Source organism: Euwallacea fornicatus, chromosome 10 (assembly GCF_040115645.1).
Source record: "Euwallacea fornicatus isolate EFF26 chromosome 10, ASM4011564v1, whole genome shotgun sequence".
NCBI classification, from domain to species: Eukaryota; Metazoa; Arthropoda; class Insecta; order Coleoptera; family Curculionidae; genus Euwallacea; species Euwallacea fornicatus.
In genome coordinates this window covers 1906467-1934155 of record NC_089550.1, presented here as the reverse complement: position 1 = coordinate 1934155, position 27689 = coordinate 1906467, and the positions used below count along the sequence as shown (strand labels likewise).

The window sequence follows — 27689 nt, the reverse complement described above, 5'->3', positions numbered from 1 at the left end:
TACGGCTTCGTCGATCAGCCATCAGTCCGAATCTTGGCGTTGGCGATGTGTGGTTGGTAATGGACGTTGTGAGGCAGTCGCGGTAACGTCGAATGACAAACCGTCAGTAGGCCGAGTGTTTTTCGTTTTTGAAACTTTTGTTTCCCTAATTCTGATTGGTGTGCTGCGGACTGTTTACATTCAGTGTTATTGTTTTTTCCTCCGAAAAATTTTGCTCCAGATTTTTTTTCTTTTTTTTTTTTGTAAGTTTTGGGACTGAATTTGAAAAATTGACAAATTTTAACGTTCAGAGGGAAGTAAAGGCAAAATCTCGCACCTCGCACCAGCAGTAGTGTGTAGTCGGTAGAATTGAATCAGCTGTGAATCTCGCGCATGACTCTTTCCCCCCTCCAGAGTTGAGTGGTGGGGAGGCTCGAACAGCTGTGAATAAGATACACACTGAAAACATCCAGTCAGAGTTGTCAGATTCGTTAACGCAGTCGGTCCGGTCACATTGCTATGCCAAGAGTAGCTAAGTGTTCAGCTGAAGTCGACACTTGAGGACTTAGAAAAATATCGAAAAACTTTCTTCGTAGAAGTGCGTGAGTGACCAAACTTTTCGTTTTTGGAATATTATGGTGCCCCAGCAAATGGAGGGTTCCCGTTCAGAAAGCCCCAGCGTAAATGGGGGGTTACCAGTGTTTGGTTCCCAACTAGTCGATAAAAATTCGTCAACACCTTACTCCGACGCCACCCAGGTAGGTGTTTGATTTTAAGGAAATTCCTTTTTTTCCGGGTGCGAAGTGTTGTCGAAAATTTCGATTAGTGCAGTGTGACCATATTTTCGGATACCCACTCATTTACCATGGATTATACCAAATTTTGTCGAGAAGGTAACCTTTTAAGTCATTTTTTAGCCACATAGAACAGTTCCTTAGAGCCCCCATACCTGCAAAGTTATAGGTCGCTGGACCATTGCCCTAATAAAGAAAATCACCCATAAGGAAGCGGGGGAAGGACGTCAGTCAACTCCCCCTGGGTTCGGTTTCTATTTAGTATTTCTCAAAATTGCTTACAAAGTAACGCTGAATAGTAGATACCATGTAGAGGAAAATGCAATACCTCTAGGTCTTTTACCTGATGGTCCAGTTTATGAATCACAATTAGTTTTAGGGTCCATCCTCCTCCCAAGGGGTTGCATAAGGGTCTTTGCTACCTGCCTTATGGCATTGTTAAGTCTCTAAGGTCTTAAACAGGTGTCCATACCCAAAATCTAAAATTAGCCAGTAAAAATAGTTTTGGAACGAGTTTCAAGAGCGTACGTAGTCTGCGTGGGTAGTACCTCCTATGTGCTTCATATAGCCCACGATCTACCTTTAAGTTACATCATAAATCACTCTAATTTTTCGCAACAAATTTACCTTTTGGACTTAAAATTTAATGAACCTTTTCCAGCAAAATTAGCAGAACCTTTCATATAACCTTGATACGCTCAATTTCAGTCAGTTTAATCATGTTGCTGATAACAAACTTATAAATGCACGATTAAATTTAACTGCTTAAGTCACTCAATAGCAAATATACATTTCCTTGATACCTCTGGGTTTATGAGGAATACTAATCCTTCCTGAACGTGCAGTTTGTTGAAGGTCAAACTTGTTGTTAGGCACCTTTAGGATATGATCTGATGGATAAATAAACATCGGGGCCAGATGGCTTTATTCTGGCTTTATTCCATTCAAAACAGGTCAGTTTTAGAATTAGGTTTTGAACTGGGTTTTCAAGCAAATGTTTTGAATATTAAAAAAATGCATGTGCATCTCGATGTGCGTAGTTTAAGCCTATGGGGACAGACTATTTTTCATCCCAATTTCAATGAAAACGATTCTGATTCTAAAAGTACCTTATCTCTTTAGGTAAATACTTAAGTGTGATATCTCTTAAAGCATTTTTTATCTGTAGGCTCTATAGGTACTTTTCTCCTTACTTTTATGTAGGTAGGTACTCTAAGAGACATATATTTGAGCATACCTATTACAGCAAATAAACAGAGTATCTATACTTAGATTATTACCATTTTTTGCGTTGAGTATGTAGTTTTCTTGGTAGTCTTCGAGTGCTCTCAAAGTTACTTATAAAACTTTCCAATTTGCATTAATTGAAAATTTCTGAGAACTTCGCCTTTTCCACAGCTTCATTCTGGGTTTCCCTATTTGCTTCACATGCAATTTGTGTACTTACCAAATTAATGCAGCGTCTACATACCGTCTAAGACAAACACAATGCACATCATAGAATGCTGGCTTCGTGGTTATAGCTATTACCGTTTTATAGGGCATAACATATACATAACATGTGACATAGAAACATCACATCTTTTTGACTTCCTATGTAATTCCGAGCAACATTATGTTGCGCGTTATTTGCCCCATGAACATGGCAGAAGACCAATTTAAGTATTTATTGAGTTGTTGGATTCTGAGATACCTCTACTTACTAGATTATAGGTTGTAGCCTAAGATTATCGCTTTACACGGGATATGTGAGTTAACCAAGGAAAGATGATATTAAATACACGTTTCAAGGGGTGCTTGCTTCGGTAAATCAGATTCGAAATAGTGATGAGTTTGTCTTCAGAATTTCAAATAAGTGATTTGAAATAAGCACTTAATGTATATGTCTCAGTAGCTGTAGCTTACACAAGAATCCGCTCGGGAAGTTTTTAGGAGAGTTTCCAAAGAGTAGATCTCTGAAGACATTTTTTACACTAAAGAACTTAAGAAATACCTTAAAATACCTCGGAATTATCTCGAAATACCGCGAAATATTTGCCTCGGAAATAACTTGGAAATACCTGAAAATACCTAAAAATACTTCGAAAATGCTTTGAAATAAGTTGCAATATCTTAAGTCTGTGCCCCAAAATCATTCCAACCAACTGCCCTGTCGCAGCACATTTCTCCTTTTTCTTGTCCTGTTATTTTTACCAATTTCTCAGGCAATGACTTAGACAATCACTATCTTCTGGAGGTCTTTCTGTATTTTACCAATTTTTCTTTGATTTTCTCCAGGTTTTTTTTTTACAGTAAATATTAATAATGGAAGAGAGAAACGTGAACGTCTTACATAGTGAATATGGAACATCCAAATTATTTTGCGATTGCTGAATAATTAAGTAAAAGCTCTCAATTGTAAAAATGTATGCTCTATATTCGGTAAAAATATGATTCGTAGGATAATTCCACATAGCTGAAATCCTAAGTCTAATAGGTACCCACTCTTGTTAAAATCTCTACACCCGTATAATTCTCGGTTTCCAGTATTAAATGGTAGTCCAAGGGTTGGACATTCATCGAGGAGGTTTTGCCTCCTGGAGGTAAGAGAGTTAGGGATATATTTATATAACAATTTATTATATGAAACAACCTGAGGACATCTCAGCGAGACATCTGTTAATTTTTTCCCCATTATAATAGCCATATGCTTTCTCTTTTCACTCTAACTCTAATTTATTTCGGACGTTTCTCCAACTTGTTGGGCCAGGATTTTTGTATTTGTTTTGATTTTAAGTCGAAAGAAACACACATGGTCTAATAGTAATTATTATAACATTACTAATGCTACATTTCAAGTGAAATGAATAATGCTTTAAAAATTATGCATTCCTTGGGCTTAGTATGCGGGCCTATTTCCGGTGACAGATGGCTGCACTGGCAAACTTACAATCCACAAATTTTACGACATGATCGTCCTAGGACGCTTAGGGCTTATTTATAATTTTTTCAAATATAGTGTCCAATTTTTTATGTGATTTTTACATTCCTTGGGTGTTTACCATATTTTGCTGAGAATGAGGATCTAAATAGTACATTTACACGACATTAATTGAAAATGGTGCACCCTGTGAGATCTTTACGCGAGAGATTTTCGCTGCTAAAATCCCATACAACGATAAGTATGAGTCATAGGGAGTGATCAGCAGCAGTGGCATAGAAGTTCTGATAAGGAAATGTATGTGATGTGGTCCTGGGTTGTTCCTAAGCCTGTGCAAAACCGATAGATTAAATTACTTATTTTCCTGTAACATCCCTGTCATCGTGATGTCACGATGGTTATCACGATGGCGAACAAGGGGGTCCCAATCAACGCTAGGTAGATAGGCACTTATCTAATTCAACGTGGGGTACAGAGTTCGGTTCACATTTTTGAGATGTAGTCGAATGCTAGGAATCACGTATGTAGTTTGAAGGAAGCGAGAACCCTGTGTGGAGCAATCTGTTTTATCTATCCACCTAACGATGAGGAATTTAACGTGGATACAGTGTTAAATTAAAACAGCGATAAAAACTGAAAACCCAAACAGGGATTAAATTGACGATTAGGCTCGCGATAAAACCGAGAATAAAACTTTTATTATGATTATTATGCAAGTCTGACCGCGGTCAAGAATCGCCCTGCAAGTTCGCACCGGCAGGCAAAAAAAAAGAACGATTCCTTTGGCTTCTCGGCGAAACTCGCTGGTACTTAACGGCTAATTCGTTATTCACCAGTGATCAATACCACAAAATCCGTCTAGATTCGACCCCCAAAAAGCAACGGAAGAAATGTGACGCACCACGTGTCCATGCAGTCCGGCTGTTAACCTTTCCCTGATGCGTAATTGTTCCAAGCAACCGGGCGACTTTATCCGAAATATGAATTCCGATGAAACGCCGAGTTAACACGGTTAACACTGCGGTTTTCCCGTGAGTTTCCGAAACTGCGTTTCGCATTTCGAAGCCCCGATGGTGGTGTGAGGCTTCCTACCATAATCTCGGCAACCATTTATGTTATATTTGAAGCAAAAGTGAGTGACACACACACACACACACACACAATCAGCTGTTGCGAAATCACTTATAAAATACAGCGCAGGTTGTTGGCATGTTCACGGTGGTTTTCAAGGTTTCTGACTCAACACGCATAGACAGCCAGTCTATTTAGCTCGTTTGTTGCTATTGCGAATGCAAAAAACGTTCGGTAAATGTAAATTTTATATTGCGGAACTGTTTCGTGTTGCTGGCCTTGACTATGCCTTTATTAATTTTATATTCGTGAGATAAAAGTGTCACTAGCTGAGGATAGATAATAGCGGGAAATGGAGTAGAAGCGGGCACAATCAGCCGAGGGGGAAAAACGTTAATTAATTATTTAACGACTTTTTGAAATTCGCGTCCGCTGGGCCTTCACGTTCAACAGTTGTTTCGTGAATGCACGACGCACCCCCCCGCTTCCGCCTTGAATTTCAACGGATCACGTTGCCGCCTAAAATAGTTGCGAAATTTTGGGGCAGTTTGCGCGGTCCCAGCGATGGTTCATAAGTGACTAGTTTTATGGTCTCGTTTATGGCCGCACACCTACGACTCTAAATCGCATCAAACCAGGGCAAAATACCTAGTGGGGCACGAGAACGCCGAGTGCCCTTTAAGTTGTAAACGAATTTAAACCGTCCCGCAATGGTTAATGACGAAAGCCGGAGCTGACTTGTCAAGTCGCGCCCTTTCACGTCACTTTTCGATCATAGATCGGCGTCAGGATTCGGGTTTGAATCTCGGCTGCTGGTCCGCTAGCACCGGGGGAGTTGTCCTAAATTTTGAACAAACTATGTTTCACGCATTTTCAACAGCCACTTTTGATTATGCCTGTCTGGACCTGCTTAAATCCGACTAAAAGTGCGATCGATTAAAATGTAATTTAAGTGTCATGTAAATCAATTTAAAATGGTCTAAATCACGATCCCGGTTCAGGAGGTTTCTAATTAAAAATTCTGGTTTTTTGGTTTATTAAGTTCCTTCAAATTCGGTTTGATCGTTTGGCGGTCTTGGTTGAACGAGGAATGAAACGAGTGGTTTTCGGGATTTGTACACTGACACTGGTTATGTTTACCGACGGAATAACTTCTATCGATTACGTCCACTACATTTGCAATTTAATTGCACATTTATCGTAATTAAATCGTCTGATGGATCACTCCCTTGGGGCGCGCCATTGTTTCACGGCTTCAAATGAGAACTCAAAATTCCGATTTTTTTTCTGTATCAAAAAGCTTGTCATTCCGATTTTCTCTCCTTTTCAAATCGAAAGTGCCATATGATTGGAGATCAAAGTCGGTTGCTCAAAGATTCGCTGCCTTTCCCAAGAGAAACTATGCAATCTCTTAGACGGACATGCCTATTTATTCTATAAAAATTACCTAATAATGACCAGTTTCACCTTCACTTACAAAACAAACGGAGCGTATCGATCCACGAATACACGCTTGTTAACTTTTTCGACTCAGTTACATATCATAACAATTATTTTACCTTGTCGTGTTGGTGCATTGGGAAAAAACCCCGGATTCGCATAAGAATGTCTGGCGAGATTTAATGCAGGATTTTCCGGCGCACAAATCCGGGACAGAGATAATTTTTAAATCGTAAAAAGTCGGAAAATAATAAAGTTTATTGGAAATTTAAGGGGCCATTTCCAGATTTTCCGTAAGCTTTTGTTTATGCCGTTTGCCATTATTCTACTCCTCGTAGTCTCTTCCCGCCAGCGGCGTCCGCCCTGATGCCCATAGAAAACCACTCCTAGTGTTTCCAGTCTTCCCGCCCCTGACCCCTTTCCCCTATCCTTCTATCAATCTGGCTTGAATAGAAAACCAGAAATAAGGAGATTTAAAGTTTGGTCCCTTTTTATTTACGACTGGAGGAGTATTAACATAAGGGACTTAGTTCGGGGTGACTTTGCTCCTCTAAATGACACCATAAAGTCGCTGGATGGTAACGGGGCTCCTTTTAAAACTTTATCTCCTCGAGAAATAAAAGAAGTTAAGCCGGAGGCCCGGTTCGCAATAAAATCAATCAGAGTTTATTAGTCGTTTGTTTTATTAAGAGGGTCATCTAGAATTAATGCAATTAGCTTTAACAGCACGGAACAGCTGAAGGAAAACCTTTGATGATGATTTCTTTATCTTTGCCGTTGATGTGAAACAACTTCGCTTGGCCGATTCAGAACTGCTTGCATAATTACTTTTGGACTTAATTTCTAGACTTTGACACAATAGACCTTATCTGTTTTATGGGCGAGTCAGGTTATTCGTTTGCAAGAGTGCGAGTTGGGTGGAGGAAATGGTCGAGCCAGTTGAAATTTAATAAATCGGTAACTAGGTAATTCGAAAGCCTGAGAAGAGCGATTGAAATACTTAAGTAGACATTTAAAACGAAACGTGGTTAAACTTAATTTAATTCGGTTTATTGCGTCTTCTAGGTTTAACAGTTCCCTACCAAGATCCAGCCCGCAGCATAAAAGGATTTTACAACTTATTGATTTATCCTGACTTAAAGTGATTTGCATTTGTTTATCTAGTGATTTAATACTTGTATGACGAAATGTTCCTGAAACCGCGAAAAAACAACGCTTCAGAATGGGTACCCGAGGTCAGGTTGGATAGGGCTAGATTACATTATTTCAGGTTAAGATTGCTGCAACGAGACCGCAAATTTATCAAGACTTAATCGCGTTTGAAGTGGTTTGTCACACTTAATAAATCTTCATGTGGTTTTCAAAATTTTGGAAATTCCACCGTTCCAAAAGAATAGCTAGAGGCCCGATGGGAATTCAGCTAAGGTCGAGTTGGATTCCTTTGAATTCGACCGTTTTGTCTTAACCAAATTAATATTCTGAAAGTAAAAACCAAACCGCGTCTCTCATGCCTTTATAAATGCTTTTCACTCGGGAATAATTTAAACCCAGTTTTTGATGTATTCATGTCCATGACACGTGGAAATTTGCTTTCAATCGAAACATCGTATCGTCTATTTACACTCTTGTTTACATTATTAATTCATAAAAGTATGGACCTTCGAAAGCGTGTGTGTACTTATCTGTTGGGTACGTCCTCCTAAAATACACATGCTACTCATATAGAGCTGTTTGCTGAGCAGAATAGAGCAGGACATAGGCAATTTGAAAGCCACGTCCGTATCTATGCACTTTTCGAATCATCCATTCCGTTTGATGGTCGTCAACCAGGCATCACGCTCTATTGAATTTTCAATCAAATGGGATCTATTTTGGTCCCTCCTAGAAAAAAAAAACTCCCATCTTTTTCGAAATAAATAAATGTTACATCGATTAATCTCTATCAACGCGTTTCCTTTAAGAACTAATGCCGATGCTGGTCGCGTATATACGTCTGTCTTCAGGGCGAGTTCTCAGGCGGTACCGTCAAGGAAAACAAGTCATTAAATCCTATTTCTGATATTCTGTTGCGATCGAGACCCGGAGAAGAAACAAGCGATTTAATGATCCGAACGGCAATGGAAGAAAAAGGAAGAAACATGAAAACGTGCATTATCCTAAACGCATAATTTTATTCCCAGTCTCGGTACTCTTATGGCGAACCTGTTTGGCCGGCCCATCACTGCGAGAGAGAGATTTTTATCGATCGACTAATTGAGCATTTTTCCATTACTCAAGTCATATAAAGTGCCACTTAATCAATTAATCAAATTCCTTGACCGCAAGGAAATAAATACTGAAACAAAAGGATAAATCTTGGTTTTGGCTATCTGCCGACGTGTCATCGTCAAATCGGACATTCGTTTTCTTTCCAGAGGATATCCAGAAAGTTTTATTTATTTTTCTAGATCCATCTGAGAAAGTTTTTCTGGCTCGCTTTAGATCTGGGGTCCGATAAAATGCGGGCTGTCTTTGAGGTCCGCTTTTATTGAATTGGGCTTGAAATGCAAAAATAAACATCTGGGATCAAGAGGAAAGGGCTCGGTGGTTTTGAATATCATGGTATATTTCGTGACGTTTATTCCTTAATGGGTCTACCGAAATTAATATAAAATCGAAAAAGTGCAGGTCTCGCGTTTTACCGTGTTTCTGTGGAGAGATGGTTTTCGCCTCGTCACCAATTCTTCCTGCGCTTCTTCGCATCGACAAAATTTCGCTGTACTGGGCGAGCACCCTGTGGCAGAATATTTAATTAAATATCTGCATAAGCAAATAAGGTCAAACGAATTTTCGACGCTTGACACCCCGCACCTCCATTACCGGCGGACCTAATTGATTTTTCGTTCGAATTGGTGCAGCACCGGTCGCCGAACGCCCTGTGTGGACGTCGCGTATCTTCGCCGACCAGGGGACCGCAGGGGCGAGTTTAATCGTTGTCGAAGTCTGTTGTTTCTATTTGGAAATGGGAAGCTCTTGAAGCAAAAACATCATCCAATCAAAGCCTGCAGTCTCGTTAAAAATGCAAGCCTGCCCTGCCTGGAGGTGTGTTTTGAAGCAAAAGCATATCAATTATTTTGTCTAGCCGTCGGGCATTTTTCATTTTCCTTTTTCCACCGAATGGGAAGCCCATAAATAACAATGGCAAAAGGTTCTATGACCGAGCTGTCATGTTGTCCAGTCAGGATATATGGATGGTGTGAACCGACATTTTTTGCGCAGCTATTTTCCACATGGCCTCCATTAAAAAAAAAAAAAAAAAAACGTGTTGAATAGATGGTACGTAAGTAGGTGATGGGTTGTTAATATAATCCCAAAGGGTACTTGTTTACACTAGACATTCTCATACTAGATATAACCGACACACGTGGAGCGATAACACGTATTCATTTGCTCCTGGCAGCTAGTTTGTATCTACCTACCACATGTCTATTTAAGTAGGTATGTGTTTAGCAAGTCCACACCGTTGGTATTTCACGAAAATTGCCAGCAAGTTTTTCATATGCATACATATCACGAACATGTGAAATTGGTCGCAATTTTCTTTCGAGGTTCATCATGGCCCGTGGCCTCCCACGCATTTAATTACTGCTGTAATTTCGTTTCGAGTTTATATTTTCGTACACGTTAAAGTGTATGCAGGAATAATAAATTAAGTTGACGGGAAACAATTAAAGCTGCTGCAAGCAAAATCCTGCGTGTTGTCGTACGTGATAAGCTCACGTGCGCAATGTTCCCTAATGGCGTGATTAAGGGGAATTTTTTTTATACTAAAGATAGATTTATTCTGTAATTACCGATTTCCTCGTCGAGAACGACAAGAGAGAGAAAGAGGGAATTTATATGCTTATTTAAAACCTGTGCACATTATCGCCAGTGGTAGTAAGGTCATCGGGTTTCCTTTTTAGCAAGGTTTTTACTTCTGCCAGCATATCCTTCAAAAAAGAATAATGGTTATTACGTTTTTATGCTTTTATCGCTTCCTGCAAACGCGAGTGTTATTGCCGTGTTTTGTGTAAGCACCAGGAGATAAAATGAGGAATTATGATCGTTAATTTTGAAAAATTTCTGGGGCCACTCCATTCTAAGTGGTCTCGCGCCTCCGTCCGGCCCCAGATTTATTCACTAACCCACCATCGCGATCGATTTAAAAGCCTTTTATTGAAGCCAACTCAAAGTTCAGATAATGCTATAAGCTTAACAAGATCATCGGCGATTGCTTTCGAAACGAATCACAGCCGTTCTGTAAGCTCAGCATTAAAACAAAATGTAAAATTATATTCTTGTCCGATCACGCACAATGGGTTCTTCTATGGCTTTTCAATCGGATTTGGCCGATCTACAGTTATACAAATTACTCAACTTAAACTATACAAGGCCCGACCTCTAAAGTTTCTATATATGTATAGTCACGAACCACATGCAATCATGCTGAATGGATGAGATTCGCTGGGAGAATGTAGGAAAACGCGGAATTATTCTAAAAAATGAACAATTTTAGATTTGCCAAAATTCTGACGTCGATGGTTTTCGTCTGGTTCCACGGGGTTCCGTTACAAGGGAGCTCGGCTCCGGAAAACCCCCCGTGAAACTCAGTGGAAAGACAAGTGAAGATCTTTTTAAAATGTGAAATTGCAGCAATTTCCGGCAGCGACCGCGGGAAACGCGAATTTTCCGTTAATAACGGCCGTAAGTGACCGGCTTCCGATGTGACGCTTGTAATGTGACACTCCGATTTCTGACCCTTCCAACCTAGATTTTCGCGCTTTCGGATTAGGACAATCTTAGGTGTATTCTGTTAGGAAAATTTGTTTCGAGCTCAGGGCGATCTGTGTGGATTTATGAAGAATTTAAGCCGAGTTGAGGTTCGAGTGAGCCTCTGCACACATACAAAAATGGGCTTTCTCAGCGTGAGCCATGAACATTATCAGTTTATTAACGCGGCTTTAACTTCCGGAATATATGATTGAAAAAGCGACGATGAGAATAAATGGAAACGCGTAAATTCGTAAAATACTGATCAGTTGAGATAAGTAGCTTCATCTACAGGGTGTCAGTGAAGTGAATTTCGTAAATTTAACCAATAATTGAGGACATCAAACAGAAGAGTTCCTTATAACTGGGGTTGGGAACGGTCCCAGGAAAACCAAGAAGCCATCCTTTTAGAATTGGCAACGTCGCTTCGTCTTTATTTCATTTTAATACCTCCCTAAGCAGCCGCATAAACTAGATATGGTGTAGTTACACAGGTTTTTTGGGTCCAATAGGTTTTATGGTTAAAACGTCAACGTTATGTGATTCTTGAACTCTCTGTACGTGAAAAGGATGAAGCAATTGCTCCTTTAACGTTCCATGAGCATTCCAATGAGAAGTTCACTTAGGCGGCCCTTTAAAGGGTCGAGTTTCCAGGGTTCACTGCGGCGTTGCCGCTTGGGATCACTTTTACCGTTCGAGTCCCATTATGAGTTTCAATTAAGTTTTAAATTGCTTTCGGCAATGTTAACGCTAGATAATTCTGAGGTTTTCTGTTACACGTCAAACGATCAACATCTGAAAGTAGTTTTTTCGACGTTTTATTAAAATTTTAAGCTCATCATCGCTCCACGATCGCCAACTTCAACATTTTTTTTTTTGTTTAAAATTACGTTCGCAGTCATTGGTTAAATTTACGAAAGTTGCCTCGCCAACAACACACCCTGTATAACACTGGAAACCATGAATAGCGAAACCTCACGTCCTACGCTCGTTCCGCGCGATTAGCTGCCACTTTTGGGCTAGAAGTTTCGGAGGTCAAGGCAGGTGACGTCACTGCGGCTAGGGGATCCCCGGGATTTCCGAGAGTGTCCTTTTATTATTTTACGTCCTGGACTCGTCATTGCGCGAGCCGAATTCGTGATGCACACGACGACCCACACAAGACACTGCTCAAACCTTGAGTTGGCTCCAAGTACAAATTTGATTTACGTCCTCGGGTCGCGGGAGGTTCAAAGTTGCCTCCTTTCCAGGCGGATCGCGTCCGACGCATCTCAAAACTATAAAAATAAATTAGCGGAAAAAAATTAACGATCTACGGCACCGGCAGAGCGAACAAACCGACATCAAAGTTTGTTGTACTCGGTCGGAATAAAAATGTACTTTTTACCACGAGATCCAGTAGTCCGTGAACCCAGTGACCCGCGATCTGCGATCTCTTGTTTCGTCGTGCCGTTGTTTCTCCGACGCACGCTTGATTTATTCGCCCTGGCCGTTAAGGCCGATTCGCACGTTCGTCTTTTGTTTATCCAGAAAACACCTGAACGGCGGCGGAGCTGGACGGATTAACGACATCCTCTAATCCGGACGGTTTTAAAAGGACCGACAGTGTTGTTGGTTATAGCTCGTGCCGGTCATAATTCTTTTAACAGAGCCTGTGAGGGCGCTTCATTAATTTCACAAACGACATCGTTTGTTGTCGCCAGATTTAAAGAAAAATAAGCCAACGGAACAAATGACTGTGCGCCGCTCCGGCCGGTTTTTCTGGCACTTCTTTAACGAATGAGACCAGTTAGCTAATGCAAAAATGAAAGAAGTGCCAGATAACTCTAATTTATTGTGCGCTATTATTGCGTCTTTATGTTTTTATCGATACCAAAAGGGGGAAACTTAAAGGGGTCGTTAATATTCGTTCGGAGCGAGGGGGGAGAGAAATGGAGGGAGGAGGGGGAGAGACATGGAGGGAGGGAGGGGGGGGGCGACCAAAAAAAGGCCGAGCGTACGCTGCCGGGGGACTTACATTCGGGGTAATTGATTTGTTTTCATAACTTATATTGCCGAATTAGTGTGTTCTTGGACCGAGTTTGCGACTAATGTTTTATTTATTAGGAAAGTTGTCCTGACGCGACTGGAAATAGTAGTTAGTTCGCCGTGAACTTGCGAACAAAACCAGTAGTAATACGCATTTATCAAACCAGCTGCGGTAAACCGAGTTTATTTCTTTTCGATGGGTGTTTGTGCAAGCTTGCCAAACGCAAATATCGAAAGCTCAGCAAACTCGCAATTATAACGATAAATACGGCATCATCTGGCCGGAATTACGGGCCAATGTCACTGCTGTGCACGCAATAAAATACGAGATATTTACGGCGTATATAGAGCCGCATATGAGTCGTTAAGCTGCGTTCACACTCGTCCACCCTAAACCCTACTGCATGCAATAACGATATATCTTGTTAATCAATTGCAAACATTCGCTACTCACATGGAGCTGTTTGAGTTATTAAGTAGACGTCACTCAGCCATTTGGGTCGCAGTGTTCCGTCCGGAGCTTCCCAGTTTTTTTTTTCTTTTTCGCACGCGCATTATTGCAAAGTTTATTCCGCGTCCCGCTGACCGTGCAGTGGCACACGATTCCTCTGGACGATTGATGTTACGTTTGTTCATTAATACAGTATTTAACCAAACGCGGATTATCCAGTTTCACCAATTTGCCGCAGCGTTGTCACTTTGCACACGTGCGTTTTGTACCTCATTTTAATGTGGGTCCCACCGGGCGCATGCTCGCGAAACCTTGTTGCGTAAAGATTTGCGCTTTTAGTAGCGCTCTTTGCCAACATTTTGCGTTGCGACGGGCAGTGTATCCGCATTTTTTCCACGTTGCGCGTCATATCCCCTTTTGCATATCCGTTTCGAGCATATTTTCGGAATATGTCCCGACGGACGCATCTCGGTATAATCCTTTTGAAGAGAGACATTAAATTTTCCCACATGTTTTTTTTTTTTAACGTCACGTGTCTTCAATCGTTCTCTCTTTCGCACACCCAGTGCGAGCGTAATTACAGAGCACACTTCATTGGGCGCAAAATATTTTACACGACGAAACGCAGTTGAGCATGGTCCATCTGGCGCGATTCTGCCCAGGAAAGATACCATTAGACATAGCCACATCTCGAAATGAAGCTTCAAATGTGGTCTTCGCTCCTTTTGCACACGCCTTTGGAGCATAATTGCCTCACCTCCTAATTGGAACGAGTACTCACCAATCTCTTTGCATTATGCAGTTGTAGTGAATTTTTTTCGTGGTTGCTAAGGAATTAAATTAGTCACCAGGCTCAACATTTGTCGATTTAGACGCACTTAATTTCATGCATAAAAAACATGCCGATTGTGCCGACCGATTCGAATCGGTTCGGTGCGTTAACTTGGAGTCACTTCGGGTTAAAAATAACCAGGAATCATTGCGGGTTAATAGGCAGTGTCGAGAGTTGTCAAGAACGGGCAGTTTGGATTAAAACACTGCCCCACACTTTCTGACCAGGACGTGTGCGGGGCCGCTCTTGGTGTAAGATATCTACGCAGGAGATGCGAAAAGTCCCCACTGTGCAGATGATTGACAAGTCTCGCACGGTTTCTGCGGGTAGCCTGAAGTTACTCCAGATTTGAATAGCGTGCCGGGGTCTTTACTCCAGGTCAATTGTGTTAAAGTCACAAATCACGGGTTGTAGAGGTAGCTTAGGGTTGTTCGTGGTTGAACACGTCCGGCCAGCCGGATTAAATCCCCTCGCCCTCGTCCATAACGCAGTTTTCACATCATATTATTTTTTCAATCTCTTATCTAACCGAATAGGCTTTAAATGATTTACGTGCAGGAAATAATTACTATAATATCGGTATTTTTCCAATAAGTTGGTCATTAGTTCGGCAGATGTGCCGTGTGATAAAACAGGGAAATGACATCACGACTTTGTGTCAACACGCGAACCCGATATATATTGACTTTCCCGGCAGGTCTCCATAATTTTTTTCCATGTACATGGATAGCAAGTGGAAGGGTGTCCATTTCGAAGTGAGTTTAATGCGTGCGATAATATCGTTTTGGGAAATTGTTGCGAATGTATATTGTTCATTGAAAACCCATTCTAGGCTAGGGATTAATTTCAAGCCTGAGGCCGGGATCGATGGTAAAGCGATTCAATTAAAAACGTTGCTTCACCCAACTAGAAAACCCATGAAAAATGAATCCTCCACAGATTATTCAACTGCAATTACACAAATTGAACTGGCTGATTATGACACACCGCACGAAACAATGTAGATGGTAAAATTAATTAATAATGGCGAATTTTATACTTTGCTAAATCCAATTAGCAGTTTTTAAACACATCACTCGTTCGTCATTTTTTCCATCCGTTTCCCGACGTCCACGCGCAGCAGAGCGTTTCGAATCGGAACCATCATCGACGCAATATGGGCCAAGGTACCGGTAAAGATCATCGGCGTGTTTAGATTTTAATTATTCTGGATGTCGAAACAACATGTAACACCTTTTATGAGGCAAACTCGAGTCATTAGAGTGGTTGTACTTCAGTGGTAATTTTTCTTTCGATGTCGCCAGTGGGTTGCGAACATAAAAGCTAATGCACTCTTCACGTGGAAAGTTTCTAATTGTTGGGTGGGGCTTAATTACGTTAGTTGGGGGAGGCAACAGTTGGTTTCTATCCGACAAGCAAAATTTTAATTCCTGCGAAGCAAATTCTCTACAAAATCGCCACCAGTTATTTTCCAGACTTTCCAGTGATAAATCGCCATGCACTACTTGTTCAAGAATTTGTTTATGCTGTCTAACCGTTATTTAAGCCGGAATTCGCCGAATAAAACGTCCCTTTCCAGACCGAATTTCATTCGAAACGATATTCCTAGAAATGCGCTAGTTTACAGAAGACACGAAAATTTGCCAGGATTTCCATGCTAAGCCCTAAATAGAGATTGTCACAAAAAGAGATATTCAGAATTATTCAAGTAGGGGCTGTAATATGAAACCGAAGGTATACAGGGCACATAAGCACAATCTGATTGCCTGGACTACGTGACAGGCATACAAATGGGGATATCCAGGTCTACGTGCGTGCCTCACAGTTTCATGACGCCATACGTGAACTGGCGCATTGCTTTTCAACTTTTCCCGTTACCCGACATCCATAAATTTTCCCCGTCGCGGAAACTTTTTCTAGACGTAACGTCATCATATATTCACCCCCTTAAGGTTGTCTAGCTCGGTTGACGACCCGCAATCATTCACATGCGATTCCACCTCCTTAATCCAGTGCCAACTAAAGGGATCCGAAACAGTATTTTGATTTCGTTTTTCCTACTTATGCAACAATTCAATTTGGAATTCATCGGTCCAAGTCGGTTTTTGCTGGAAAAAAGCCGGAATCGAAGCGTAAAACGGGCTTACGCGTTGCTCGGAAAAATAATCAGGTATTTTCAAGAGCACGTCAAACCCCTTTCAAGGGGTGAAGTACGTGGAGGAAAAAAATTTGAATTATTTTTCCGTTGAAACGATGGAAGAACATCTTTGAAATATTCCGAGAAAAGCGATTTCCGGTTTTTCTTTCGTATCAGTTCTTGCTAAAAAGGCGAAGGCATCGTGTCGGCAGGACCGCACGAGCAGTGGACACACTCGGACTGGAAAAACGCAACCGCCCACTTCCTCTCCTCCGAGATGTGCCAGTGAACATTCTGCCGATATAAGAGGACTTGCCAAGGGAAGATCTGCTTGAAAGGTGTTTTGAAAGTCGTTCGCAGAACGGGAATGAAAGTTTGAACGTGCACGTTCGGTGCTTCGCGCTCTCTAAAACTTTAAACTCGTTTTTCTCGAAATGCGAAATTTCGCACGCGGCGCCCGATAACTCGAAAAGTGCTCGACCGGTTTCGCTCAAATTTTGAGAGAATGTTCCCTATCTCATGGGCCCTTGCACGAACCACTCGGAACGTTTCTTGTTTAACGCTGTAAAAAAATTATCAACAATTATTTCTAAAAAAAACATGACCTTTTTCTTCTTTAAACGTGGCCTGTTTTGGAATTTTTGCAAATTTTTAGGTTCGCACAGAGCGCGTTTCCAAAATTAACGAAACCTTTTTGGTATTACAGATGATTTTACCGAACTCCGCGGTGTACCGCAGATTTTTAACTTGTACATTTTAAGCCGCCATTGTTACCCGACTAATGCGAATTAAAAAAAAAAGTACCTTGCAGTTAGTGCAGCCAACAATAGCTGGGAAAATTGCAGGTTAATTTCCCAGAAAAAAATTCTGTAAAAAACAAGCGTTCTGTATGCATTCCCCTCCTTAACAAGGGGTTTTAGTCGATTTTAAGACAGTTTTGCTCAAGTAATTTTTGCGACTCCAGGGTCGCCACTTGGGATCTGGCGACACTCGAGGGACAATACGAACGTTGACATTTCGAATTGAATGAATTGATAAGTCTTGAAATCTGTGAAAAGAAAGGGAACAAGGGTGCGTAGTATGAAAGTCTAAAGGCTAATATTACACGAAACAATCAAGATAATGGGCTTAAACGGCCTGAGCGTTAATAGAGCTGAAATTGGACACTTCTTATCAGGGTAGACCACCAGGTCTCCGGCGTTTTGAGCCCTTTATTGTGTCACGTTCTCGGAAACGAGGACAGTATCAAGTCTCATTGTCATCAAATAATTGCGCCCTCCAGAAGGGCAGAAAATAGCCCCGGAAGCCCTATATGTTTGTGGAAAAACAACATAACTTTCCATTAATTTTCCGAAAATAGCCCTAATACCCCGTGGTCTTCCACAGAGTGTGCATTTGCAGGATACCAAACGTATTACCCCCCATTTTTAGCCCTGTCTTTCACAATTTCGCCCAGTCGGACGGAACGAATACGTTACCTCAATTAAGGTTATGAGTTTTTTTTTTGTACAAATAAAATGCAGCAAGTGTTCCAGATCGTGTTTTTCATCTGGCAAGGGTTTAAGTGGGTCAGAGTAATTGCTTTTTGGATATCGATACGTTGCCGGGTGTTTGTTTGCCTGGAAATCTGTGCGTCAAGTTTAAAATGCACTTCGGGTATTGATAGCCGAAGAGGCTGGAAATAGGAGCGACCACCAACGGTGATCCAGTGTAAATTGTAAATCCAATTTATTTCGGTGGTTATCGACAGATATGTGTATTTTTGTGTCAGGTATGTGGGGTAATTGCAACGGGCACATGTGCTCATTCTTGGAACGCCTGGAGTGCTCATTGACGATTCGTAGTTGGAGGATGTTTGGAAATTATACCGACAACTGAAAAATCGCAGGATTTTTGCTTGTTTTCGTGGAAAACGTAGACTTTTAAGTGGGCGTTTGTTGTTCTAAACTATAACCACCACTTCGATAGAAAACCCCAGTCCAGTTCGATGATAGAGAAACCGTCGCTTAATTAATCCTTCCGTAAGCCTAGTTCAAGTGAGTTAATTTTATCAAGAATCGTCTTCAATTTGTCTCCATTTGAGAGTCTTGAAGTAATCCTTCAGGTTCTTCGCACAGTTACTCATAAGTAGGTGATTGCTAATTATCTCAGCTCCTTAAAAATACTTCTTGGCGAAATTGAGACGGCTCATGAGTGGGTTATAGCGTACGAAGACTTTCCTTTATTTTGATGAATTCGATAAAAGTCACGTTTCTCATCCGGAAATCAACTCTAAAGTATACCTCTCTCCCCTCGTTATATTACTCCAAATCGTGTGTTTCAGATCAGGAAGCTTGAATGCTCGTGATTTACTCAGTCATTTACTCTTTGATTTTAAATCTAGTCTAGAATCATAAACCCGGAACAAAACCCTTTTTGCCTCATAAATCACAGACCTATTGATTTATTAATTCTCCTGTTGAATGAGCTATAAGTTTTCAATAATACGGTCACTTCTGGGTTTATAAACAGGGAACTATCATAAATTCAGATATTTATATTGCTCGAAATAGAGCCCTTAAATCACGTTTAGCATTTTCATAAATTACAATGGCGCACCGATTTACTAAATTCAATTTTGATTCAAGTTACCCCTTTTACCGTCGATTTTACCTCTTATGCTATTGACTTTGATTAAATCGACTATTAAATCGTGTATAGAATTTCATTAATGTCTTGACCTAGGATTTCTACATAAATTACCATAAATTTGATTTTTCAATTGGGTCTAAGCCCCTAAATCAAGTTTTCCAAATCAGGGGTTTCATTATTTTCGGTTGTACGAGTTGATTTTCGTTCTGGATAGCGTTACATCCAGTATTCCAAATACGAAGCTCAAATTGGCATATCTGCAATTGAGAACTGATTTATTAAATTTAATGTTGGATGACGTTCTAAGCTCAAATTGGGATTTCATTTTGTGTTGACCCTTACATGACTGGCTCGTTGGATTATTACAAATCTCCTATTGGATAGGACATAAAGCGTTAGTAAAATGTTTACCTCCTGAGTGTTTGACATAAATTACCTTAAATTCCGGCCATTTATTCGTCTGAAGTCAAGTGCTACTTGTTGATCGAGTCACATCTCCAACCCTCGATTCGGTTTTTCACAGATGTTGATTTGATCAAATTTCTCGTCATTTTCTCGTTGCGTTAATTAATAAATGCATCTCTTCAACTCTTAATGATTTTATTTGTGTGTTCCGCACGTGGCTACTGCAATGGAGAACGAGAAGGAGTGAGTTCGAAATTAACTACTGGAAGATACAGTTTTACCTCTTAAATCTTTACCTCGTTGATTTGTTAAATCCCCTGTAAATTCACTATTAGTAATTATGCTACGAAACTGTTTTAAAGTCCGGGCTTAAAAGTTGTTAGATCCTCTATTTGGCTATTAAATCTGGATTTATTAAATTCATCATTGAGACTAAACAAGTCCTTATCATCACGTGCTTCCTTATACCAGTTTGAAAATTTAGAATTCAATTATTACCGAACACAGCTTTCCCCTTTCAGACACTAATCCAATTTATGACAACCACTTATTTTGTCATTATCCAAGATTGACCAGAATAATTAACTGGTATCTGAGCAATAATAATAGCATTCAGGTTTAATCCTGTGGCGGTCAACAAAAAGGTAATAATTCTCCAATAAGAAAGAAAAATGTGCAGTACCCAATGCCGCGGTACCCTACCGTAATTAAACTGATAATATTGTAATAAATTTTTGTTAAGCCTTGAACTTCTTGCAACGTTCAAACCCACCTAAAGAAATCTCCATACGTGTAGCTACAACTAAGTTACTCACAATATTTATGTATGTCAAAAAAACCGCACACGCTTATCCTTGATATACCGAGCGTGCTGCAAACTCTGAATTTCTTCCGTACTTGCGCGAGTCCAAGTCGTGAAAGGACACATGGATTGTATTGTTTATGTATGTCCTTGCCGCGGCTTAACGCTATAAAAAGCCACTGAATCTGGTCACGACACATATCTCGTTATGGATTTTTTCCGCTTTGATGCTAATGAAGCGTTTCTTTCTGTTGCAGACCAAGAAGAACAATCCGAACCACATCAAGAGGCCGATGAACGCGTTCATGGTGTGGTCTCAGATAGAGCGCAGGAAAATTTGCGAGGTTTCACCAGACATGCACAACGCCGAGATCTCCAAGAATTTGGGCAAACGCTGGAAGTTACTCAACGACGAGGAAAGGAAGCCTTTCATTGAAGAAGCCGAGAGGCTTCGCCAGCTGCACCAAAAGGAGTATCCGGACTATAAGTATCGTCCCAGAAAGAAGACTGCGAAACCTGCTCCTAAGTCTGCTTCAAAGAAGTCTTCGAGAAAGCAGAAAACAAAGCGCAATGACAGCAACAATAACAATGATTTGATCAAGGATAAGATTTATAATAGACGTCCTACAGTTCCAGAGGCTGTTGCCAGTAGGCTCAAAGATAAGCTGAGTCTGACTTCCGTCGAGAGTGTCGAGCCCAAGGTTGAGCCTTTGAGTCGGATGGAGCTGAGCTATGACCCATACGACTCAATCCGACAAGGACTGCCCACCACAACTACCCAGCTTCCTCCCATTAGTTTCTTAGCCAAGGTACCCTCAAGTCCCTCATGTGAAACTCCAGATTCCCCAGAGAGTGCGACAATATACGACGACTCATGGGTCCATTTAGTCAAGGAAGAGCCGGACGAAAGGTTGACCTGCATGACCCAAATCACCCCCGGTGGATTAGATGACCTAGACAATTTAGAGCTCATCCCCATGGATGAGATCGACCTAGCCAAATTCGCCGACATTGATTCGAGCTTCGACGCCACCTCCAACAGTTCAGGGTCCCATCTGGACTTCACCTGCCCTAGAGACCTCTTCACCATGGACAATAATTGGGCGGAGGTGGAGATGCTGTTGTGAGGGAGCAATTTCAAGACTGTTGGACGAATACAATCAATTGTTGTTGAGCCGATTGATGTTTAAACTCAAAAGCGTCCGTCGGTAGTCCGTCTTGTGAGGCTACTGCGAGGTGTTTTTTATATTTATATTTACTATTAACTACTATAATTTAACCCCAGTTTTGATCTCATTTTTGTTTAATTTGTATAAAAACGAGGAGAAACAGGCATTGTTAGGTTCACCAGTCTTTCTTTGTAATCATTAACTTACCAGTTGTTAGTGCCTAGCTCATTATTATTACTTATTGGTAAGATGGCGCCGGAGCCTCGTTCCGGATTTTCTAGTTTAGACAGATTTTTAAGCTCCCTCCAGCGCAGAACTGCGCCGTGGGACACAATATCAGGCTGTGATTTGATTCGGTAGTTTGATGACCAATTTAGTTTTGGTTAGTCAAATTCAAAAGGAAGTCCGATTAAGTAGTCATTATTACAGGTGCTGCTGCTTTGTAGGTTGTCGTCTAAGGGTTCTGTTCTGACGTCAGTTCACCATTAATCAGAGATGTAACGAAAATGTATATTCCCATAAAAGTGTTCCAATTTTAAGCCGAAAATTATTATCCCTTCAAACCTTTGCAGGTCTACCGCTATTAATGTCGAATTTATTGTCTGAAATCGGCCGGACTAATGCGCGAAGTGTACTGCGCACTAGTTGCGGCGGACAAATTTTTTAACGATTTTTTCTTTCGGCCCTTACAGGAGTTATTCCAACGCTTACATACTTACCGTACAACCAGATCTCACATTAAAAAAATTTTTTTTTTCTTCTCTTCGTTGCATCTCTAGAACAAACGTACACCTCAATCAAAGAGGAATAATTGTTGTTTTGAAATCTTCTCTTGAATCACTGCTCATTATCAATCAAAATTAGGCCTTATGGGGATCAATATGGCAGAAACATGCTGTGTGTATTGTATTTTATTATTAGATTGTAGGTATTATGAAATTAATAACTTTAAAGGTTTTAATGGGAGATGACCTTTAATGTGGGTTTTCCATTGATCCTGTCTAGCTTGGTTTGGATTTAGGAGGCGATACGTGTAGGTATCGAGGTTTTAATCGTTTTTGATGCCTTCAAAGAGGAGGTTGCTGCAGTTTTTAAAAATGGGGCGCCTGGTCAAACGCAACTTTTTAACAGGAATTAACGAATTTTGCCAGACATCTGATTTTTTCCGATTCTTCACAGTTCGAGAAAGAAAACTTTTCCAACGTTTCGGCGACCGAAGCAGGAACTTCGCGCCATTTCCAGCTTTTCCGATCCAAAGGCAGATAATGATCTACTTCTGGAAAGTTCTCCAACTGAAGGTACATAATCACTCGAAAAATAGCCGAAGTCCATTTTATGGTGGCTTCCAACGCTAGTTTACAATTAACCCTAGAATGCCAAAGTTAGTTTTTTCCACCTTCGCATTAACAAAACGCGATGTTTTACACGGGCAGGTGCTGTACTTTTATTACATCTTAATTATCGTTAAAGACGAGGAAACTAGTGAGAGAAAAACTAAATATTTATAAAAGTTTGCTAATTTTCTTTAATTTATTTAAAAATATATATTATTTAATGTTCCCTACCGAGTGGCCTGCAACAAGGCGATTTTCCGTGCTGTTCTCGTTTTATTCCCTTTTTTTTCTTCAATGTTTAGTACCGTCACTAAAGATTCCTTCAGGTCTCTAGGTAATGCAGGCTGAAGTTTTGTTTCTTGCCATGGACTAGTCAGCTTCTCTTGAGGTTTTAACATCCATTTTCCGGGCGCATTCGGTTCGCACATTAGACGATATAAGAATTCCCAGCAGCTATATTTATCGTGTTATAGAATACAGCAAGGGGCCATCGTTTCCTTTGTATTAGAATACATGTCCTGGCTCATCTGATCGAAAGTGTCTAGGGCCCGTTTGGTACCGTTAGATGTATTGCCTGGTGGCGAGCGTTGACGATGATCCTTAAAAAAATAATTTCTTTTTTTTGGTTTCTGGAAGACTAAGGTACTGTCTTTCGTAAAAACAGCTCTACGAAATCTGCATGTTGTCGATCTTGGGTGTGCAATTCCACGAGCAGCTGGTTAATTTTTTCTAATCGGTAACTATGGCTGTTGGTGCTCCTTCAATATTTCTAGATTTCCCTAAACATGAACCAGCGCGGAAGGTACATTTTGAAGGCAACTTCGTGCAGCATCACAATCTTGATGCCATATTTACTTGATTAGGTACTTTCTTCCTAGAGAGGGCATCTACCACGGAGACTGGTCAATTGTTCATCTATGCAGAGATACGCACTTCGTTTGCAATTTAAAATCCATTTGTTTGTAAGCCGATCTCACAGTTTTATAGCTGCATAAGTAGTAACTTCATTTCGCTCATTTCTGGTAGATGCATCATCTAGATCATGACGTGTCGATTAAAAAATCATACCTCGTCCTGCTCGTCGTTGCCCAATACCTAGGTGAACGATTAGTCCGAATGAGGCCTTGAATTTAGACATGGAAGTCGCAGCTGCGCCGGCATTTTGGACTTATATTTAGCTCGCAACTGGAATATGTTTTCGTTTGTTCGAATTAGAATTTCAGGAAGAATATGGTTTGAAAAAAATAACTCAAACGCACACGCGGGATCAGTAGCACTTTTGCTTGCATGTGAAAGATCTGATTTTAAGCAAACACATTTTTTTTTGGCTGGGACTTTTCCATTGTCCCTTTTCGCCGGATTATTAGACCGTTTAAGACCCTCTTTTTCAAATTTTAACTCGAACCGTTTTCCCCGTTTGAATCTGCACTTTCAGCTTGAAAATTTCGACCGAGGCATTGTGAAAGGTTTTCTTTTTCTTTCAATCCCATAAATTTTGCAAATTCTCGTTATACTCCCCCTCTTCCATTTCATTTGGAATATAGTTCTTGCCGGCGATACTTCCATTACTAGAGTAATCTATGTCTATTTCCGCATCGTTGTCTTCAATTTCGCTCATGTTACTAAAATCACCGACGTAAATAATTGCCCCCTAAATCCTCGTCATCTAATATTTACTTTTGAAATTAGAATTCCTTTTTTCGCTATATTCTATTAGGAACGATTACCAAGAAGAGTAAAGATAACGTTTTGTAGTTATCAGCAATTATTCGTAAAACTCACAAAGGCAGCACAAATTTAAAATATGCCTAAAGTGTGCGCCCCCAACGGACTGAGAGCGACCTGAACTAAATTAAACAAAATGATACGTGAAATTTAACTGTGTTTGGCGTTCTAGGGTTAACATCGTTAACATTACAAGGAGCAATGTTGAGAAAAGTCGACTTTATGACAAAATTCCAATACGAGTTACACGAGTTCAAATCCGGCGGGCCTGCGGGCCGTCCGGTTTAATCCGCCAAAAAACCGCTGGCCAGAGATTTGGCTGGCTGGTTCGCAAATTCTCCCCGTATACACGTTTATTTTGTTTTTTACTACGCTTTACCATTAAATCAAAAACGCCTTTAAAAACGAAAAAACCCGCCTTCCGAAAACTCCTTTTGGGCATCGGATGTCACTGCAAGACCCATTAACACCTCCATTATCTTATTTGCTTATTATATATTATTTTACCTTATTCTTTAAGAAATTATCTTATTACGCAGTGGCTTCAAGAGCATTTTTCCCGCAAAAACAACAATTTCATCGGCTCCTCGTATAATCAACGAGGCCCCAACGAAAAGTAGCTACATCAAAGGCACTCACGATAATAATTATTGTTCAATTGTTATTGGCCAAAATATCTTGTACTTAACCTAACTCACTCAGACGGTACCGTTAAGAGGGTCTTATCACACTAGTGTTATTATATTGGGTACGAATCGGTAATATTGAATTTCTACTCCTAGTGATGTAAGGATAAGGTTGCGTTTGGATCTGATTTACGTGTTTTTCGGGACTTGTGTGGTTTATACAGGGTTCGACTGTAATCCGTGATTGTGTATTATTGTAACTGAATAGGGAAGTCCGTTTTGGTAAATTTAAACTTTGTTATGCACACTATCATCTGTTGTAAATAATACTGAAATGTAATGATTTCCTGTCTTTCTCTCTACATCTTTCTGCTTCAGTTCTCGTCAGAAAACAACAAGTCAATGCACAAATTAAACTAAGGTAGCATTACTAAGGTATTAAAGAATGTTTTGAAATTTATTATTTAGAGTAGACAACGATATTCTTATAATAAAGAAAAATTGATATTATTGAATAATAAAGATGGCGCCCGTGCCATGCGTCAATACATGTGCTTTCAATGTTTAGAATTTACAATAATTATTATTATTGCTAGTGGGGGTGCAAATGGGCAGGTTAAACTTACATTCGCCGCCCATTTGCACCCAGGGCCATTAAGTGAAAAAACCAGAATTAATAATTAATAATAATAATAATAATTAGATCGACTGTCCTTATATAAAGAGTTTTCGAATTTTAAAATTTTATGAGCCTGAAATGGTACAGTATGAAAAAGTAGTGTAACATTCGGTGTATTTTTGTACCCAAGTAGTTAAGAGGAGTTGCAGAGTTACCTGAAATACCACCGGGGGGCGTCAGCGGCCGATAAGGCCTAATTACGCTTCGGCGCACTGGCGCCCCCTGTGCAAGTTTCGACTGACTTAGATTGTAGGACTTCGACTGCTCGTGAGGTCGAACCAAAGCACACGTTTAACAAGGGCTGATCAACACAACAACGACTTAAATTTCGGTACTAAAAAGTCAAATTATTCTGGTTGGTTAGCCTATAGAAACAAGTGTCTAACTTTCATGCACACACAACCAACACTTTTCGACTGTAACTTTTGGGTAATAGTCTGCATCTTCATTGGCAGTTTTGTACATAAAACTTGTAAATTGCTCATATTGTAAAAATTGTTTTTGTTATATTATTGAAGAGGAGGTCGTTATGAAACGTCGATATAAGTTGCAATAATTTTAATAAACGATCACGATGCTGATGTTTGAAGGATCTGCTTTCTGAATTTTCTGAGAATCTGGTCGAAGACGTTTTTGTTTGTATAAGCGAGGGGATCGTTCGTTATAGGTTTTTCGCATTGTTATTAACTTTTCTTATTGGTGAACGAATTACAGAAGAGATTACGAGTATAGCAATATTTTTTCATGTAAGATAAATACACGCATTTTGTAAATCCTATGTATTATAATCATATTACTATATTGAAGTTATTATATAGTGTGTAAATTTTGTATCGTAGTTGCTGTTAAATATATTATTATATGGCTAATAAAAATGACGATTTTTCAATTTAACTCAAACCGATTTTCATTTCTTGCGCCAGATCCGTCCCCAACTCTCTAGCCGAGCGGAAATTCATGGTGGAAAGTGGTCGCCGAGCGACGCCAAGGTAAGTACGACGTGTCTGAGCCTTGAGCTAAGCCGGGGCAGAAAAACTCCCGTTTTCGCCCAGCAAAATTTATATTTCTTACAATTTCCCGAAAAAACCAGCGTCGCGGCGAGCTAAACTGGATGTTGGAAACTTTTGAGGTTGCTTTAATTTTTGAGGCCACTTAAGCATTCCGAAACGGCTTTAAGAGACCCTCAAGGCCCGTAGTCATTCATTTTTTAAGGCACTAGTGAGGTTTTTTCTTGCGAAGAATTATGGGTGCACCGCGGGCTTTTCGAGACTTGTGCGACGACTACCACTCGTGCTGGTGGCGACTTGAGGCTCGACGGTCCCCTTAATTTTCCCTATTATTATTTTCCGTTATGTAAATGGGTGTGTGCCTGATACGCGTGATTTAAAGAGAAATCGGTCAGTATCGCTTTCCCGAAAGGTCGCCCCCTTAAAAAATAACAGTTCGTTAGGTCCAATAAGGGAGTTTCCATTTTCCTTCCTCGAAGCCGGCTAATCCGTGACTGGTTGTCAGGCTTCGATTTACCCGGAAGTGCCGGGAAGGTTAAGACTGATTAGTTCCTGTTTCACCGGAGGTTGAAAGGTGACAATCGATAGCTTAAAAAAAGAGCCAGAGTTTATTTTCTTCGAGAGTTTACGGTTACAGCGACAATATTAGTCGAGATCTTCGTTCATGAGACTTTGGCCGGCACTTTACTTTGAAGGAAACAGCAAAATTACGTAAATCCCAACGCAGTTTCAATCATTTGCCATTACGAAAACCGCAAGTACCCACTCGAACTACCGAGAATATTAAACTTGAGACCGATTCGCGTGCAACGCGCCCATTTGAAAATATCATTCAAATTCGTTCTACACTGATTACCTTTCACTGTAC

At 40.4% G+C, this 27689-nt stretch overlaps 1 protein-coding gene across 2 annotated transcripts; it reads left to right on the top strand.

Moving 5' to 3' along the window:
* On the top strand, positions 1–26708 carry LOC136341727 (transcription factor SOX-11-like). Of its 2 annotated transcripts, none has more exons than XM_066287018.1 (2): positions 1–737; positions 20539–26708. In XM_066287018.1, exons 1-2 carry the CDS (start codon positions 615–617, stop codon positions 21406–21408), a joined length of 993 nt encoding a protein of 330 aa, XP_066143115.1. In that variant the 5' UTR covers positions 1–614; the 3' UTR covers positions 21409–26708. The 2 variants fall into 2 exon arrangements, with proteins under 2 accessions (XP_066143115.1, XP_066143117.1); XM_066287020.1 differs by lacking the exon at positions 1–737 and adding an exon at positions 757–872.
* The last annotated feature ends 981 nt before the right edge of the window (positions 26709–27689 follow it).